At 40.0% G+C, this 20,062-nt stretch overlaps 1 protein-coding gene and 1 long non-coding RNA gene across 16 annotated transcripts in view; both read right to left on the bottom strand.

Moving 5' to 3' along the window:
• Positions 1-20,062, bottom strand: part of IL1RAPL2 (interleukin 1 receptor accessory protein like 2) — a 366,669-nt gene that overhangs the window by 98,325 nt on the left and 248,282 nt on the right. For 14 of the 15 annotated variants that reach the window (XM_086850187.1, XM_086850200.1, XM_023926161.2 and 11 more), the window contains one exon: positions 3,143-3,217. The exons of the other annotated variant lie outside the window; for it this stretch is intronic. In XM_086850187.1, coding sequence (XP_086706313.1) covers positions 3,143-3,217 — 75 coding nt within the window. The remainder of the gene's footprint in view (positions 1-3,142; positions 3,218-20,062) is intronic. 15 annotated transcript variants of the gene reach the window in all.
• Positions 14,810-17,370, bottom strand: LOC147650560 (uncharacterized). The gene is made up of 2 exons (XR_015276193.1): positions 17,244-17,370; positions 14,810-16,732 (listed from the first exon to the last, which is right to left on the bottom strand). It is a non-coding gene; the product is annotated as an uncharacterized LOC147650560 (long non-coding RNA).

Below are 20,062 nucleotides of genomic sequence, written 5' to 3'. Positions count from 1 at the left end.
AACATTTTATTATCAGAGTAATGCCATGTATTTGCAAAACATACACCATATAGCAAGAATAAACAATATTTGTTAATACTAAGGTAGAAAAAGATTAAATGCATATCATGCAATCAAGAACTATTTCTGTACTGACCTCAATGCAAAAAACCTAAATTGCAAATTAAAAGGCTTTGGGGTTTTTTTCCCCTGGTTTTTTTTTTTTTTTTTGACAAAAAGGAAACAGTAAATGGACAATTAAAAAAAAAAATAAAATCAGTCATCGATCATTATTTTCTAGGTTGGCCCAGAGATGAAATGATTATCTGACTTAGTAAAGCAACTGAGTGAAACTGTTTTGGACCATTTCCCCAGTCCTCTGGGATGCTCTTTTGTCCTCCTGTCAACCCTCCCCTGTCTCTGGCTCTGTTTCTTCACCATAAGCAAACACAGAAAACAAAAAAGAAGCAAATTCCAGTTTCTGCTTCTCTCTAATCTTGACAGGATTGCTTTCAGATCTCTGTCACATTCCAAAGAAGAACAGAAAACACAAAATACATTACTGCTCCTTAAGAAGAGCAAGGCAGGCTCTGGACCATGTTTGAAGCCTGAAGGAGTTCTTTTATCCACTGTCAATAAGAATTGTGCATACCTGTTTTCACTAAAACTTTTTATAAGATCTGAAAGCTAAAAGGTGAATATTGAAGTTTGCAGTAAGGCCAAATAAGCTGCTAAATAGTTAGGCCATCGCCCAGAGGCCTAGGGAGATTTTGCTCTCTGCATCCTGCTAATCATTAAGGATAAAGACAGTAAATAATTATTAATCTCCTCTTATTTATAGAGGAAAGACAGCTATTTCTTTAAAGATTAGCTTTCCAGTAGAAAATGAAAATAATCTCTGCAGAAGAAGTAGATGGATTAAACTTCATTTCTTTTGTAGCTAAGTGGCACATTCATACTTGCATAACTACTGAAAAATCAGGCACATTGGGTGATTTGACTCCAGGGGCTAAAGGACATGTAAAACACAGACATTTTCCTTTAATATCTAATAAAATACCGAAGAATGTAAATTGTTCAAAACTCCTAGGAGCTTAACAAGATTTCAATGAAGTATTCCAGCAGGTGACCTTACACAAAACCTCCTCCCACATTACATTGTGCAATCAAATGATTCCAAATCCTTCAAGGCTCTGGCACATTTCAGATCCCAGCACGGCCTCCCTGCCCCAGGCTGCTGGTGGCCCAGCAGAAGATGAAGGTGCTCCCTGAGAATTTCCCAGCTTTATCTATTTGCCAAGTTAAATCAAAAGGGAAATCAATGAATTTCACTGCAGAATAAGTTAAAGTTCCATCATATGAATATGGTTTAGTGGCAATAACCAAACCCATTAACATATCAGAAAAAAATGCACCATATGTAAATTCCCTGATGTTAAGGGACAACAAATGTCCCTTAAGATTCCAGTATATAAAGATGCAAGATTTGTATTTCCCTCTAGAGATATTCCAAAATCCTATTACTGAGCCACATCTCCATGGAGAGGAGGAGGTTTATTTTTTTTTTTAATCAAACCTCCTTTTAATCAGGCAGAACAAAATGTTTTCATACAAACAACAACAACAACAAAGAATTCAGTGCAAAACCAACAGGCTCCTGCTGGAACAGGGGAACTTGGAATAGAAAATGAAGATTAAATGAAAATGCAGGAAACAAAGATGTGTACTCTGAGTGTCTTTATTACACAGATGTGTACAGGGACAGTGTGCTCCCAAAGGAAATCATTAGAAAGTTGACTTTTAGGAAGTTAGACCAGGAGACTGAATTCAGTCTTTTGGGCTGATCCAAACTTCAATGACTGTGTTTTGCTATTAACTCAAGTAGGGTTTTAACTAAGGCTCCAGATCCATTTCATATCCTCTTTTAGGGGCAATTTCTGTTCAGCTACAGATATTTGAGCCCTGTGGAGGGGAACCTAAATATGCAGATATGCACCTGTCTGCAGAATTCATCTGGCACTGGCTGCTTCCCAGATCCACTGCTGTCTTCCTTGTGCAAAGCCTTACAGACTCCTGAATCATTTCAGGTGTATGAGAGAAAGCAAATCTTAAAGATTCACTAAGGTCACAAATTATTTATATGCTCACATTCAAGAATTCAAGCCCCATTTTTAAATACTTCATAGTATCCACAGTGCTTCTCTGACATTGTTTGGCACCTGGTTTAAGAACAAGGATGTGTCCTTGTACTCATCTCAAGTAGAAGCCTGTAGAATTTCACAAACACAAACAGCTTTACCACGATATCCCCAGCCCTCCTAAAATGTTTCACACTGATCCTGCTTGCCATTAAACACCATTCCACCTCTGAATTCTAGCCAGCTTTGGTATAAAGGAGGAAGACAGTCAAGCTCAAGAAGGAAAGTGCCACAGTTTCAGTGCTGAGTGAATAATCCCCACATGTAATACATCTCTTGTAATTTCATCCCATAGCATCACAGTCCTTAACGGCAACTCCAATTCTGCCTCTTAAAATTAGAAATGTATTTTCAAGTCACTAAAAAAAAACCTCTGGAACCTCAATGCTGAACAGTTCTTTCAGTATCACAATACCTTACAGCTCTCCAAAGTTAGCAGAACTCTCTAACATTATTTTCTAACATGACAGAAAATAGGGGCTGCTAGCCGAGATTCAGGGATGTGCATTCACAGAATGAATAACAGGCGTGAGAAAAGCATGCAAGCATTTTAGTCAAAAGCCCTTTCTGGTACACATTCAGAACAACCTGAAAATGCAATGCTTTACACTAACTTTTAAAGGAATCAGCACCTCTTTTATGAGAACATTTGTCTTAAGGTGAACATCAACTGACCAATACAGCACCAATGTAAACATATTTTAGCCTACCAATCATAAATTAAGAACAGCATCAGTGCTTTATATTTAATACCCATTGTAACCAATTAGTACTGCCATCCCCTGATGTTATACAAGTTCATTCCCTTAAATTGCCGTGGCAGTGAATTCTATGGTTATAAATGAGAAGCTGCAAATTGATTTGCATGTAATAACTACCACTAAACCTTTCTTATCACTTTCAATTTATCCCATCTGCTACCAGAGTGGAAGTTTAGGATCTATTATTCCCAGAAGGGGACTTACCCAGCTGGACATCTATAACAGTTGGCTGGTTCTCCATGGGGAACAATGGCTTTGGAGGTTTGTCTGTGAGCAAAGCTAGAAAAGAAAATGAGAAAATGTAATGGAAAAATTGAGACCAATGACTGCAAAAGAAAAGCTCTGTCATGTAAGCATTCAAATGTTTGTATACTTGATGGCATGTAAACATTTATTACATACTATATCTGTTACACAGCTGATATCTTACCACCTACCTTGTGGCCATGGTGATCCCCTGATTCAATAGAAATTACTTGTTTCACAAATTACATTTTTAGCACAAAGCACCAAAACAAACTCAATTTCTCACTTTTAACTTACATGTAATAAGTAGAACAAGCAGTTTAGATGCTCACATTGCAAAGTTAACACAATGAATTTGAAGTGCCAGACAAATCTATCTCAGTGTGACCAGTCCCAACATGTCTTTATGCCAAAATAATACATAGGAAACTTGCACATAATTGTGCTTGAAGGACCCCAGCAGCTCCACAGTAGCTTAGACTCCCACCCCAGCTGGGGTACCCAGACCCTCTTCTCAAAGCCTTACCAGGTACTCTGCCTCCTGCTGTGTAAAAATATCCCCATGTGAGAGCAGGAAACAACACCCCAGACCTGTCCTGCCAGGGGATGCTCCAGCAAGCAGATAGCACAGCTATTAAAAAGCATAGCTACAGGCACAGGCTTCACAGCCCTGTTAAAAACTTAGGGCCAGACTGTGCAAATAGGTTTTGTAAACGTGGCTTAGCTTGAAATAAATGACTGTGTATTCCTGAAAATGGGGAGAAGTGTTTTTAATTAAGTACAGTATCTTGCACCACATGAAAATAAACATTTCAAAATTATCTTCAAACTTTTCCTGCTTAAACTCATCACCTGAAGTTATTTGACCCGAGTTTGTAAAATAAACAACAATTGCCAACCTACAAAACAATTTCACATCCACAATGGCCTCAGAGTTTCAATTTCTGGTATATTTAAACAGGTTTTTTCCTTAGCTTTTTCTTCAATTTTTCAGGCTTTTCTTGCTACCTTTATGCTTTTCTTTATTTCTTGGTGCTAAATTGTACTCTGCTCATTGTAGAACACGGAGAAAAGTTGCTGGAGCAGCTTCATCCATGATGTGCCAGTGTGCTCAGGCTTTCCTTTCTTAATATTCTTTTCATATCCCATTCCCACCTACACCCTTTGTAACCCAATCTGACGAGGGCTTCCTTCTGTTTCCCTCAGTTTTACTTGCAGCATTTTGAAATTTTCTAAATGTGCTCCTGCATGTCCCATTTTAAGTGGTTATGTTCTGCCATAATCTTCTTGGAGAGTGACCACCATAATAAACTGGCAGCCTGTCAAGAGCTCTTTGCATAGGAACTAAAATGGCCCAAAGAGATTTTGAGATGAGAAGGCAACAACCTGCTGGCTCCTCAATGTCAGATATGTTTACTGAAAACAAAGGCTATTCTTATTTTAGAGGTCAGACATCAGATTACTTATTTACCTTACAAAATTCACTTCTGGTCCTTCTTAAATGGAAAGGCAATACAAGGTATTTTCAACTACAAGAGGCTCTAGGCTTATATGATCTCTTTACTTGACAAAAGTAAAAAAACCAACCTTTATCAAACTCCCATTCCTCTACAAGAAGTTTTCTTAATTCTAGGAACAGTTTACAGAAATGTGGGCACTGATTTCCAGACTTGCTCAGGGAAAGAACAAATAGTGCTGTTACTGTATCAACATGTATTTAACAAACCTAACAGTATAAACTCTTACTTGACCTCCCACAAAGCTACATGAAATTAAAACAACTAAATGTACTGTAAATCCTCTTCCTATTATCAAAGGGGCAGTAATTCTGCTATGAAGCTGAATCTACCTCATGAATTGTCAAGGGAAGAGCTGGGATACAGCTGTCTATGGGGTTTTTTTGCCTTTCCAAATGCTGTGGAATGTGGCACGTCCCAGGGCTGCTCTGAGCAGTAACACATACATGGTGAAGCCACTAGAACAAGGAACATCAGCTTCCCAAGGCAGCCATTCCTGCAGCCACCTTGACAGAGCCAGCTTTGGAAGGTACTGGCTCTGACAGTGCAGCAGCCTAAGGGGTTGCTTTGCCTTTCCTCGTCATTCCAGGATTTCATCCTGTGACCAGGCTGGGACCGCCTTGGCTGGGTTTGATTATGGAAGTGCTATCAGACAGATACAGCACAGAACTGAGACTGAGGGAAGGCTTCTGTACCTTGTCCCAGGAGATTCCCATGGCTGGAAGTCACAGGTGTTGGAAGACAAGCTGGAAAGACATTTCTTTACCCAGAGGCACCTGGCAATGCATGTGCCTCCCAAAAGAGACTGGTGAACATGGCCAGAGGCTGTTTAGCAGCCAGATTGCTCAGGAACTGTCTAAAGTGCTCTTTCCTCCTATGCTTATATTCACCCCATTCAAAAGTAACACAAACTTTAGAACAATAATCACATTCCCGTGATTTTAACAACACTTGTCACTCCATTTGTCCATAAGACTTTTGTACAAATCAATACTCTGATGTCATCCTCTGCAGCTGCTCATACAGGTGCATTTTCTTTCCCAGCATATATGATGCTTTTATTCTCTCTTTGTCATAGTCACAAAGAGCATGCTGTCGAAAAGCAGAGAAGAGACCTGTAAAAGATTTGGTCTCTCCAGTTACACAGCGATCTTTGTCAGATAAAGCAGAGCACGGTGTGCTGCCCAGGTCAACATTTAGCTACCCACAGGACCAGCTAAAGGAGAAAACTGCCTTAAAGGAGTGGCTCCTGCTTTTATGTGCCAGTGAAGCCTCAGAGCCTTGAGGCTCATTTTTTTCCCCCACCACAGCCCTACTGTTCCAAAAATCTGTCATTCCATATTCAGACACACTAATGAGTTCTCTTGAAAAAGTACAAAGCAGTTGAAAACAAACAGCCTTAGGATATTATTACTTAGGGAAAAGCAGTGATAACCAGGTAGAAAAACGACCAGGCTTCTCAGTAAGCCCCAACTCCTCCACAGTTTATTATTTGACACAGCTCTATTTACCCACACTATTTCCTACCTTCCCTTGACAGCAGCTTCACAGTACCCACCCCACTCCACTCCAGGCAGACTTTTACAGCATCCACTGTGACAGAGAGCCCAAACTGTTGCTACAATGAACTCAAGTCTGTTAACTGCATAATTTGAGTGGCTCAGCTAAATTCAACTTCTGAATTGAGCACAGATCCCCTTCCCCTATTCCATGCAAAAGGACATGGCCCAAGCCAACAGGCATCACCTGTGCTCCTGGCTCTGAACTGTGTGAAGCCAGTCAGCACCAGGGTCATGCACTGAAATCCAGCTGCTTATGATTTGAAGGGCCTCTCTTGTAGCTCAGCACAGTTGGAGTGTTTTCCAGACCAGATAATTCTTAGAAGGGAGCTAAAATGAACTCCCATGTGGCTAGGAACTGGTCAAATGCTGGGGAACAGCTTCCTTCTTTCTTCCTTGTGGTGGGTAATGACTTCCCTCTTCTTGTGATAAGCACCCAAAGTACATTTGCTGTTCTGTAATTTTGCCATTGATGTACCTCCTGGACATTTGCTCATGTAATTTGCAATGATGAAAGGAAAAATTATCTAAATATGAAACAGAATGCAGGGAATCTAACAAAATTGATTCAAAGCTTCTATGACACAATTGCTTGCCAACCTACTTCCTTCAATCAAAGGGTCTGGCATTTTACCACCATTAATTAACACAGAGCCTCTAGTATCATTCATTCAAGAATCTGGCTAACCTTTTGACAGCAGAACAGATCTGTTTGAATAGCACCCTCTGGGGCAAATAACTGCATGCCAAAGCCTTAATCTGAAACTAGCTCCTACCCAAAGTTAAGCTTTTGCTCACTCCCAGTTCAAATACATATGCTTCCAGACACGGCTTAGATCTACTTTGGCAAAGACAAATCTTGGCAGTGACGCTGCAACCAGCACACCATAGATGACGATGGAACTAACTGCATGCAAAACTCAATCAATGTAATAACCAGAGGGCACACACTGCTAAGAGAAGCTCACCATTGTACCTTTTGAAAAGATACATCCCTATCTCCCTCTGTCTCACCTGAAACCCCAGCTTGTGCCAAGAGATTTCTCAGCGGCTGGCAGTAAAATGCTTCAGGCCTGACCTGCTACTGCTTTATCTTCCATGTTGCTGCTTACAATGAAGCAAATGTGAGAGCTAATTGTGCAGATGTAAATGTAAATGTGACAGCTGTAGTTTGGCTGACAGGGAACGAGCTGTTCACTTGAAGAGTTAAAAGCTTGTTTGAAAAGCCAAGGGTTTTCACCTGGACTCTGTGGACCAAACCTCCAACACACTATCACCAGCAAGTCCTGCTCCCAGATCAGAATCATTGCTTTTCATTTTCTTGGCACAGCAGAAAATTACCACACAAGGTGAAAAGTAGTAGGAAACCACATGAAGCAACTCATTCATAAAAATGCAATTTTGTGAGGCTGTGTTTATACAGGGACCCTGTTTCCTGATTAGCTCTATTGTAGTGTGCTCCACCAGTCAGTCAAAACACACTTCTCCATCAGTTGCCTATTGTGTTATTTCCTTCCTCTCAGCTTAAGCTGACAAAATGATTGCACCTCCATTTGTCATTTGCTCTAACAGAAATAAAGCCACTGCAATGAGATGTTGTCTAAGGATAAATATCTCAGTCTTTGAAAATAAACACTGAACAGTTATTCTCAAAAAACTCCAACTTAGTAAACTCAGAACTTGTGTGGAAGTCAGGAGTCATTAGCCAATGACAAAGAGTTTTTCTCTATTTATTACTATTCAAGCAGGAAATTCTTCTTTTGGGAAAATGTTGTGGAATGATTCAGCAGCTGGATGCTTCCCCCTCTGCCACTACCACCACAAACACCACTTTTTGGAAACCCTACCTAGGATCAAGAATGCCTTAATGCACTGTTAGGACTACCTCTATGGGACAATTTTCTGCAAGAAGAAGTTTAGCATTTTTATATTAGCAGTAAATAATTGGAATTCATCACATGAATTATTTTTATGACATAGAAAGGAGGACAACACAATCACAGCATTAAGGAAGACGCTGTGCCCATGCTGAAATGCAGCGCACAAGGGAAATGAATTTTGAGGCACTCAAATGATCTTGGTTTGTTACTGGTGGTTTTGATTTTAACTCATTAAGTCCTCAATGACTCAGAACAGACCTGTGTTTGTCAGGTCATGTTACTGGCACCGAGAAGAAGCTGGCCCTGACTGCAGCTCCCTTGACTTTGAGAGCAGCCAAACCCTGACCAGCTGGTTGTGCCTGTCCTGTTCTTACCTGCTGCTCCAACAGCTTCTGCTGCCGGCATCACCTTGTAACCCATGGTGAATATTTAGAACTAATAAGAGCAGCTAATCATTCTATGGGCAAAATCACTTCTGGATAAAGCGTTTTTCTGCCAGTCCCCTCACCTCAGATGTCTCCATCTATTGCACATGGGATGCTATCAGAGTGCACAGAGAGAGCCAAATGGCTTTGGAGAGAAGGCATTAGATGAACTCTGTTGAATTCATGAAAATGTTAAGAGAAGTAGAGATTAACTAGATTTTTGGTTTGGGATCTTCTATTTTCCAGGTTTGTGCTGGATCTTCTTCCAACTTCTCACAAGGCAATTAAGTCATAAGAAAATAAAGTGGTGAGATTGGTGGAACTTATGCAATAGAGTATGGCTCAGGACTCTGGTGAAGTGGAGTAGAAACAATAGCACAGATTGCACATTACTGAAGCACAGATGGCAAAATCCCACAAGGTGCCTATCACAAAGTAATTACAACAGGGCTGAACACTTAACACGACTGCAATGTACGTGTTAAATGCCTGTGGCATTGACTGTTATGCATCTCCTGATGTGAAACATTCAGTGGCACTGATGGTAGGGGTTACCATTGGTGCTGTCACTAGATTCATTGCAAGGTGGGTGCTGGAAAGTAGAAAAATTCTGTGTTAGCAGGGCTTTCACTGTATGAGGTTATCAAGCTTCCTTACTCCTACAGTTGCCAACACACCTCTCTTTTCACTGCATTTCTAAATTTCACAGATTGTGTTAGATTATGCAAAGTTCTTTCCCAACCAAAATGATTCCTGTGATCATTTTATTCCTTTCCTAAATGTGGATCATGAAGCTTGCTTTTAAGACTCCAGCATGAGTTTCCTCTGAAGTAGAGAAAAAGTGTAATAAATTCTTACTAAATGTAAATTACATTTTCCTTCAATGTAATTCATGAAAATCTCAAATGGAGTGTGCTTTATTTAATGAACAGAGTGTATTTAGCACAAAGGACACATAATTTCATCTGCTCTCAAAATGTTTCTCTTGGACTCTGGGCAAAAATAAGATGCTTGAAATTACCCTCTATTTCAAGGAGATCTGCAAAGAACATTTTATGACATTTTATGGTTTGGCTTTTTAAATTCTTTTTTCTTTCTGTCTTATAAGAAAGTAAAGAAGTGGTGACGGATTAAGCCAGATCCCTTCATCCATCTTAAAGGAACAGCTGGAGCCTTTGCATGCAAATGAAAGCTATCATTCTTGTCAACCTGAAGCCAGGCTACCAAAAGCCTGCAGTCCACAAGCCATTAATGTTCCATGATCAATTTGACCACTTGTGCACAGTGAGGTACTGCACCACAGCACAACTCCAGATACATGAATTATCATGGAGTGGATTTTATGCACTTTTTAAACAAAACTCAAAGCAATCCATTATTCCCTCAGACTAAAAAAACTTGTATTAGGTACAGATAGTATATCAATAGAGAATTATTGTGGATGATGAATATCAGATGAACAAAGTTTTAGGCACCTATGGTACCACATGTAGGCAAAACAATGGGTGCCTTTTTTGAGGAAAAGCCATGTCCAAGCTCAACAGCATCTTCCAGCCAGTGCTCACCACAAACCACTGAAGGAAGAGCCAGTGCCCTTTTGCCACCTCTCTTATTTTGCTGTTCCAGGCAACCTCATGGCTCACCTGTGCCCTGAGACAGCCCAGATCAAACCCTCACTACAGACCAAACATCCTGCAGCAACTTTTCAAAGAAAAGGACAGAACTATTGAAGAATGACATTAAAAATGCTATTCACTTAAGTCTCAAAGGCAGTAGCAACCATTTAAAACTTGTACTTTGGACAATTTTAGATGTTGCACAGTGTAACAGTTTAGCCTGCTTTGATGTTCAGCGGGGCCATTACGATTGCAAAGCCACAAACACAAACAATTTTTAGATGGAATTTCAACTGTAAATCTTTTAGATTAATTATATTCACAAGTAAGAAACATGAAACTTCAGTTAAGTTGTCATCTCTTGCCAATTGATTTCGCTCTGTTGGGGGCTAATGAGAAGGTTTCACCTGCCCTATCCAGTCTATTAATGCTGATGCATTCTTTGGATTAGCACCCTGGCTTCCTTAGCCTGTTACAATGATGAAAAATGTTAGTGTACTTGGCAAGGAAAACCTTTTCAAAAAATGTTTATGCAATGTTTATGTAGGTTCTTTGTCTCTAATTTGCCTTCAAAGGCTGCAAAATATATTCTACCAGGTTTGTCTGTTACATTTTCATTTTTTCCACTGAAGAAGTTCTGAATTGTATACTTGATAAGCATGTGGAGCATCATTAAGAAAAGAATTGGGGCGAATCATGTCATTATTGGTTGGATGAGCAGGAAAATGAATAAAAGCATGTATAATATAGGCACATAAGGAACTCATAGATACACTTGCTACTGTTTATCCTGCCTCATGACCAAAGATCAAGAAAATGTAAATCTTCTGATGAAAGACAATGCTTTAAGAAATGAAGGAGGTAGTTATCCCAGGAAATTTGTCTTCTTATTTGAGGCAAAGGATTTAAAAGAATTAACAAAGAAAGTAGCATCCATAGAAATCTCTGGCGGGACGACCCATTTTCAGAGTCGGCTCTGCTGCCTTTTACCACTTACATCAGAGTTTCCAGCAGCTGATGAGAAGCAGAATAACCCCTGGTGATCAGCCTGGGACCTGAACCTTTCAGTTTCAGCTACTATCAAACAAAGGAAAGAGTCTCTGATCCAAGAATGCAATTTCTTTTTCATAAAAGTACGTCAAAGATGTGCAAAGCACAGCATCAGGTTTGCAGAAGGCAAGTATTCAACAGAAAATGTGATGTTTTAAGACTACCACACTACTTGAAGATGTTTACTGGTCAGAGGGGATGCAAAGAATTGCAGGCAGACCTCCAAGAGGAATGTGACTAAAGGCTGCACAGAGATCCATTCATGAAAAAGTCTGAGGATTTAAATTCCAGTTCCCATTGGGGCATCTCTGGGCAGCCCCACTGCCAAGCCCAGTGAGTGACACTCAGCACAGCTGAGAGGAACAAATGAACTTCCCAGAGAAACTGTTCAAAGACTCAAGGCAAAGCGAAAAGCAATGAAAACCAGTGAAGATATGGCCAAAAAAGGGTCTTTGGGACTTGTTTTGAATCAACCATTGTGAAGCAGGTTGTCAACACACCAGACATTTTTATCAGAGGAGTACAAAATAAACTTGTCAGCGAGTGAGTGATGGATTGCACCTATCCCACAGGTCAACTTGAGCACATATATACTGCATGCAGCAGAAACTGCAGAAAGGCCTAGCTTCCAAATCCTCTGAAATGTGAGATTAAACAGTCCCACAGGCACTTCAAATGGCTGCAGATAAGGATTTAATACTTCAGTATATTTCCTCCATCCTTTATTAAAAGATGAAGATAATCTTTAAATCAAGAGGAAAATAGAAAAAAAAATAAATTAGAAGAGTCAAAAATCATCAAGCGGAAAAAGAGGAGAGGAACCAACTCTATTTTTATTAACAAATCCTCTCAGCCAAGGCTTATACACCCAAAGCTGCAGGAAGGGGAAGCTGCCCCCCAGGCTTAGTGAGAAAGGCAGTGGAAGCTCCCTGTGAGCGGGACATGGATACGACACTAATGGCAGCACTAGGAATGTAATTTCTGAGAAACTCCTCATGAAATGGTGTCAGCTTCTTGTAACCAAGCTGCTTGACTCTTCACTTTCCTGTTCAAAGTGTCTTCTGTTTGTCATGTGTTGAAGCAATTCAAGATTCTGCTTTGACATTTTCAACAAGAGAAAAAGACGATTCAATCTGCTCTGGGTAGAAACTGCCATTACATTTAAAACACATCATTCAATAGAAACTCAACATACTGTTTTGACCAACATTTTTAATCTTCTGTATAATTATGTAGTGTTATTGCCCCAGCTCATGGAGCAATTTTAAAGCAATAAAGACATTTAAAGAAGACCCCTTCCAATTTTTCAATCAGGCCACCCTGAAACTTCTATTTCTTTCTGAAACAGCATTCTCACACAGCATTTGTCAGACATGTGCCTTTATGAGAGGAGTTTTGAGAATTTTGGGTTTTGTTCCAATGTAAAATGAAAGAAAAATCCCCAAGAAAACAAAACACCACCAAATTCCTCCCAAATAAAAACTATAAATTTCTCACCATACTTCAGTCCCTAAGGATGGGAAGACTGGTGATGGAGAGGCTGGCTGAGCACAAATTCAGCAGTGGCAGGGCAGGAAACAGTAAAGGCTGCATTACTTATCATGGTCTTCATACAGTGGGTGTCATAATCTGCCCAGGCATATGTGATTGTTTTACCTACCACCTTCCCCCATGTGAAACTTTTTTTCCAATTTGTTGTCTGCTTTAAAATGCATTATCCACCACATTCAGTTCTCTCTGATCAACACATATGTGTCCATCAAACCCTTCTGATGCACAACAGCTATCAAACACCTTTTTATTTATTACAGGGAAATAAACTGTCTTGTTCAACAAGTGTTTTACTTCAATTCTGAGGTCTGTTTTCTAGGGATGTAAGGCAAGGGCCTAAACTGAAAGACGTGAGATGTATAGCTAAAGAGGATGACAGTTTCTCGGGAGGTGAACAATATCTGGATTAATAATTACAGAACAAAGTATTTTAACAGGGCAGAATGGAGGTAATCTAAACACAGGATTAGAGATGGGAAGTATTAGCACATTGTCCCACGGATTTCAATTAGTAAATAAAGGAATTCTTTGTGTGTCAGCACACTTTTCATACAGGCATTATATAAGGATCTATCAGTTATCTACAAACTATATGATACCAACTCTTTTTAGAGAACCAGTGGTTTAAATGCAGAAATGATTGTTTAGTTGTTGCACTGGGCTTTTTTTTAATCAGTTAAAGCATTGTGGCATTTTAAAAGGCCTGGATCACAAAAGCAAAAGCACAGTGCAGCAGTACTGTAAGAGCTTTTAGGGCAGAATGTCTGTCCTAATCTCTTATTACTCTCAGATTGTGTCTAAAGACCACCTTTAGTACCAGGCTTTTGTTGTTTGTTGCCCATCCCATGATGGGTCCCCATGCATGCATTACTGATATCACAACCACAGGGAGCATTCAAGGATTGGGCTGAACTTCAGCAAATACACCAGAGCAAGGCAGAGACCTCTTCCAGCCCTTGGTATTATTCTGCAATGATGTGCTTCCTTACCAAGGTGCTGTAAAGGGATCTAATATACTGTACTGTGCCATAAATTGGCAATTGTGGCTGAACACATTGTAGCACTATTTTTTAACTGCTGCAGAGCTGACATTTAGGGAATTCTGAGTTGTTGCTGGAATGCTGCTTTTCTCCTTCTACATACTCCCAAGTAGGTATATATCTTTCTACTGGCAAATAAGCACCTTTCTGTTCTCTTAGTCTCATCTGGAGCTGCGTAAAACAGTTAAAGTATCATTAACACCATATACTGATATTAAAAGAAGCAGAAAACTGCAACACGCTTTCATATCAAAGCAATGGAGCCTTAAGCTTTTGCATCTATGAAGGATGAGCAACATTATTTCAAATGACATCTTTTGTCAGAGTTGCTTGAGCTAAAGACAGAGTGAATCCATTTGTATAAATTGTGGCTTTGCTGCTGAAAGATTACAAAAATATATGTTGCTATCCTTAAGTCTCAACCCATTAATATAGCTAAAATATGCCATCTTTTCCCAGGAAGAACTAGCAAGTCCTTAAAACACTATCATCAATCACGACTAATTCACTAAACACACAATCCCAACAGCAACAGAAGACGAACATACAGCACAGGGTGTCGTCTGCCACTACATCAACACCAAACACCTCTTTCTTTTCATTGTCTTTCAATGGAAACTGCAAGTCACGATGTCCCAGGTCTATGTTATAGGTGGTTCATAACTGAATTCCTGTTCCACTGGGATTAGTCCTTTGCTCATTTTCCATTTGATAGATCCAAAATTGATATTTTTACTTGAAAAAGAAAACTAACATTAATTTCACCCCTCAAGAAAATATTTGTCTGGATTCTATAGTTTAGTGTCATAGTTTAACCCCAGCTGGCAACTCACACCCACACAACCACTTGCTTACTCCTCCCATGATGGGACTGGGGGAAAGATCAGAAGAGTAAAAGTAAGAAAACTCATGACTGAGATAAAGATAATTTCATACATTAAGCAAAAGCCATGCTTGCGAGAAAATCAAAACAAGGAATTCATTCCATGGGCAGGCAGGTGTTCAAACCTGATTCACTGATTTATTAGAATTACACAGATTTTATACTGGCAGGATGTCCAAAATCATTACCAGGTGTAGGCCAGGAGTCCATGTACTGCTCAAGAAGCTCCTGCCCATGGGCACTGTCTTGTTTGACTCAGATCATTGCCTTACCAGTTGTATTCTCATCCTGTTAGGTCGTGGTCTGGAGCAATAAGCATTTCACTATGCAAGACTGAAGGTCACACTAACGAAAAGAAACGCTAATGGGGTGAAAATGAGTATCATGAGGACAATAAATCATACTTGGAATCCTATTTAATTGATCATTTTGTAGCTGACCTTGCTTCCATAGAAGTCAATGGCAAAGTTTCCATTTCTGTGGATATGAACAGGATTGGGTCCTTTAAAGTACAGTGTCTTTTATGAATGTTGAAGATAGCATATTTTACACTAGAATTTTCTTTATTACTTCTCAATACAAAACTTCACCAAGAAAACCAAATTGCTATATAAAAGCATCCCATAATACAGTACATTAATTTAACACATGATAAATTTTCCTGCTAGTAGTATTAAGTGTTGTCACTTTCAATACACAGATATTTAACAGTATTTCCTCCCCCCATCTTCCTCCCCAATATTTTCCTCCCAGATTTTACAAATAGGCCTATTCCAAAACACCATCTCTCCACCTTTGGCAGTCTGATATTTCCTTTTATAATACATGAAATACCTCTGAGGCAACGGGACCTCTACCTGAGAGCCAATTTCCCAGCAGCACAACACCCACAGCTCTGTGAGGATTAGCAAGAGGATTTATGCTGACTTGGAATGGAAATGAACCAGCAAGGATTATTCTGCAGCCATATTTTTTAGGGTAAAGAACCTGACATAATCTAGTTTGATGTGAGCCATAAGAGAAGCAGCAGCTCAGGGTCAGGAGTCTCTGTGCTCACCTTGACACTGTGGCTGAGGCAGATGCTCTTCTCTGTGACTGAGCTGAGCTGGCCAGGGCAGGCAAACTGGCCTGGAAGAGCTTTGGCTGCACCTGAGGAAACTTGCTTATTCTCTTTTCTTTCATTATCATCTTAACTCAAGAGAGGTCTCTTTTGTACACTGATCACTGTTAGTCACAATGAACAGGCTCTGATGAAGTGTTTTCCTAGAAGGCCAGACTTCTCCCTGGTGCTCACGTCTGCTCTGTCAACATATTTGAAAAATCTGGATCAGAACAAGTAACACCCACCAGGGAATGCTCAAAATCTGCAGATTTGCACTATGGTGAGAGGAAACAGCACCACAGAGTGTGCTCCCTCCACCCCTCCACCCCTCTAATGACACAAGCCCTGTTCCTCCTCCCTTCCATTTTCCTGTGCCTCTCAGGACAATGATTTACTGATATCACAGACTGAAATGTCTGCTTTGGGAAACAACCTGGGGATCCTAGCTGGGAAGAGGAGAGGCACAGTACCAGTACAATCCACAGGCATATGGATATGGGGATGGAGCATTCCCTGGAGGGACTTTGTACAGGGAACAGAGACATGAGATGTGGGCTGTGACAAGGCACCCTGACAGGAACAAGCTCTCTGCCCCAAGTGAAGCAGCACTTCACTCAGACCCCACGTAAAGGCCTGGTCTCATCTTAACTGATGTATTTTGGACTGCTGAAAGGGGAAGAATGGTCTTGAAAAGCAATCAAAGTGCCTCAGACTGGGGAACTTTCCAATCTGAGTCCCTCTAGTGAAGTAAATTCCATCTGGAGATATTTTCTTTGAGAGATGATGCTGCAGTCTCATGTGGGCACACTCAGGGCAAGAAGAAACCGTGCTGATTATCGTCATGCTGCTATTTAGCTGGATCCTTTATGGTTTTTGTCTCCTGACTTTCTGTGGTCCAAGTGCTGGCACAGCAAGCAGCCTGTCACTGAGGAGAGAAATTTGGCACCTGAGTTCCAAGTTCCTAAATTTTGGGGCAATACTTTGGCAGTAAGGTATCTGATTCTTCATGTTCTTTTTTTTGCTGGTACTCTTGGTAAGCACATTTTTTAATTCATAACTTCTACTATAATTTTTGGATATATTACATCTTTTCCAAAATGTCACACATCTCAGGAAATAACTCATCCATTTTCACTTATACATATTGTTTATTCTTTTTTAAATAAGACAGTGAGAATAAGCAGAAACTAGGAGACTCCAATTACATTTTCACACAGTTTGAACACTGAGAAGTTCTCAAATATTCAAGATAGGAGTCCTATTAATTTTTTCAGACAAATGGTTTATGAAGGAAAAGAAATGTGTTATTGGTTGCCTGAAATTGTTTGCATATTAATATCAAACTCAGTTTTAGATAACAAAATAAAACCAAAAGAACAAACAAACACATTCCCCCCCATCCCCAAAATAAAACCCAACAAAAGGAAGAGTAATACCTCCACAAGTAGAAGCCCTTTGGTCTGACATTTTTGCTAGACAAAGCATGCTTACGAATTTTTCTTCTGAAAATTAAGACAATGTCTTTGAAGGTTACTTAACTTCTTCCAAGCTAAAACAAATGTGCTGTGGAGGATTCATTAAAAAAAGCAAAAACCAAAATATTAATTTTTTTCTTCAAAATAATATATTTAACTACTATACTGAGAAAATTGCCATACAGCACTGAGCAATGGCTTGTCATCCCTTTCCAAGGCTCTTAAAACCCTGTACAGCTGACTTTCTTCATAATCTCCCATATACATCCTTTTATACCTTGCCATTAATTTGATTAATCTGCATATAGGATTTCAGGATATTGAATTTCCCCTGGTTTTGCATAATTTCATATGATGCTTTCATTATTTCATTAAGCAACTGAATTGACTGCAATGACTCTTAGATTTTCAAGTTTCAGATTCAGGCACATAAAACTTCCTAATTTAAACTTATTTAAAGTTCTGAAAGCTTCTTTCACAGCAGCAGCAGCTAGAGCCTTAGTTATTGCCTTTTTCTTTTTTAGTAAACCTGTTCAGTCATCCACGCGTATAAGTGTCACTAAAGGACACAAAATTATTCACACAACCACTCTCAGTGTCAGAACAAAAACCTGTGACTTTATTCTCTGACTCCAGTATTTATAGATTCTCAACAATGACCAGGGATTGGATAATTAAGTTACCACCTTCCCAAGCACACCGGTCATGAGAAATGTCCATCAAAAGACGTGTCTCAGAAGGAATGTGATAAACAACTTATGTTTACAGGACTTTCATGGGAAAGTAACGAAAACTATGAAAACATTATCAGAAGGTTTAATTTTTAGGGTGACATACAAGCTGTTTTATACCAATATTTAAGGTAAAGGGGTGACCTTCTACTCTACTGTGTTAAAGCTATGGCCAGGAAAGCAGAGTAAGGACAACTACAGCAATGTTTTGAAAATTAAATGAAGAGAAGCACTTTCTGTTTCTGCTTAGTTCTGAACACCATGCACAAGGTTGCTCCATGCTGGTACCTGGTCAAATGAAATTAGGGCTACAAATCAGGTTTTGTCTCTGTCCTAACCCTATCCAAACCCTAAGCTTACTCTTCGGTTGGGCCTTAGCTCTAAGACCAGCAGCCATTGCATATGTTTGATGTTTATTTAGCACAAGCATCAATCAGCTCTCTGTTCTGAAAAGACCTTGCTGGGCTGGACATGCACTCTGTTAATCAGTGCTCAGTCAGTCTGAGGCAGTTGTAGTATGTTTATTCAGATCTGTTAAAACGGTTAATGTTTTGTCTGTTTGGTATGTTCCTGGTTCTCCCCCATTTACTGCTTTGGTTGGTTCCATTTGTCTGTTATGTAAACCCCTCCCAGTTTTCCTGAATGTTCCCCGTCAATCACCTTTACCCTGCCCCATCTCTCCATCCATCATTGTAAACCCCACCTCTCCTTCCAGCTCCTTCCATGTACATCATCCCTTCCTAGACACATTATTGGTTGTTATGTTATGTTTCCGCCTTCTCTGTATCCCCATTGGTCCCTGACATTGTAACCTCCTCCCCTTACCCCTCCCACCATGAGCTCCCATTGGACCCTGGACTGTGCCCGCCCCTGAGGTAAAACCCCGTGCACAGAGGTGCTCTGGGCTCTCTTCGGTCCTGATTTCTCCCAGCTCAGACCCTTGTGCTCATCCCCTCTCCCGAATAAACCTGTTCCTGGGAAGTACAGCCAAGTGAGTCTCCTCCTTCCTTTTGCCACCACCCACAACGCCTGATTTGGCAGAGCCCGGCAGGATTCGGTGCTCTGAAGGTTCTGCAGTGGGATCGCCTTTCTCCTGCAGTTCCCCACTCCTGGCGACTGCCCGTGCCAGAGTGGCCCCGTAGAGCTAGCCCGGAGCTCCGGTGCAGCCAAGAGCAGCGTCAGGAGACTGCACTTCATTCTCAGACTCAAACTCCACACACTGCTCACTTAGCAGGATCTTGCCCAAGGCTGAGCCCACCCCTCCAAGTCTCTACAGCATTTTTAATTAAGTGCTACTACACAACTGAAAATTAGCACACTTTCTAGCTATTCAAAAGCCAGTGAAATCAACACATCACTAACTGCTGGGGAAGACTTGCTAAAAGGTTTCCCCAGTGCCAATTATTGCTGCCTCAATGATCACTGATTCTTTGAAAAAATCATTACATATACACAAAGTCAACAGTCTGCGAGCAGAGCAGTCACAGCAGCAGCTGGCAAACACCAGCTACTTTGCGCTTGCATACTCACAACATTCCTCCTGCATACATGATCCACAATTAAATTGTGTTACATGCCTCTAATTTTGCTTCCTGAATGCAGACAAATCAAACAAGTGTAATTTAAGACACAATTGACAGTGTTGCTGTCAAAATTTTGACCTCAAGTATGATGAACATGGGTGGAATTGAGTGCTAAATTGAATTCTGAGCTATTTCAAATGAAAATGTCAGTTTCATATGTGGGAATATGGGGGTCCTGCCTGCTTACAATCTTTGAACAGAACTTTATTTATATTTAAACGCTAATAACCTGTAAATGCTTCTTAAAATGAATGATTTTGAAAACTGGACAAAATGCACATAAATTAGGTAGAGATATCACAATTTTTAAAATTCCTTTCATTAATATTAAATATGAAATTAAAATTACAATATTAGTGATTATTGTCATAATTATTATTATTAAACTCAAACCATTTAACTCTGTGGCAAGACTGATCTCAAGACTTAATGCATGGTCTTTGTGGCTTTAGTCTCCTCATGATTC

The sequence above is a fragment of the Cyanistes caeruleus genome, chromosome 14 (assembly GCF_971803275.1).
Source record: "Cyanistes caeruleus chromosome 14, bCyaCae1.hap1.1, whole genome shotgun sequence".
NCBI classification, from domain to species: Eukaryota; Metazoa; Chordata; class Aves; order Passeriformes; family Paridae; genus Cyanistes; species Cyanistes caeruleus.
The sequence above is the reverse complement of the archived record's forward strand: the minus strand, read 5'-3'. Positions and strand labels throughout refer to the sequence as shown.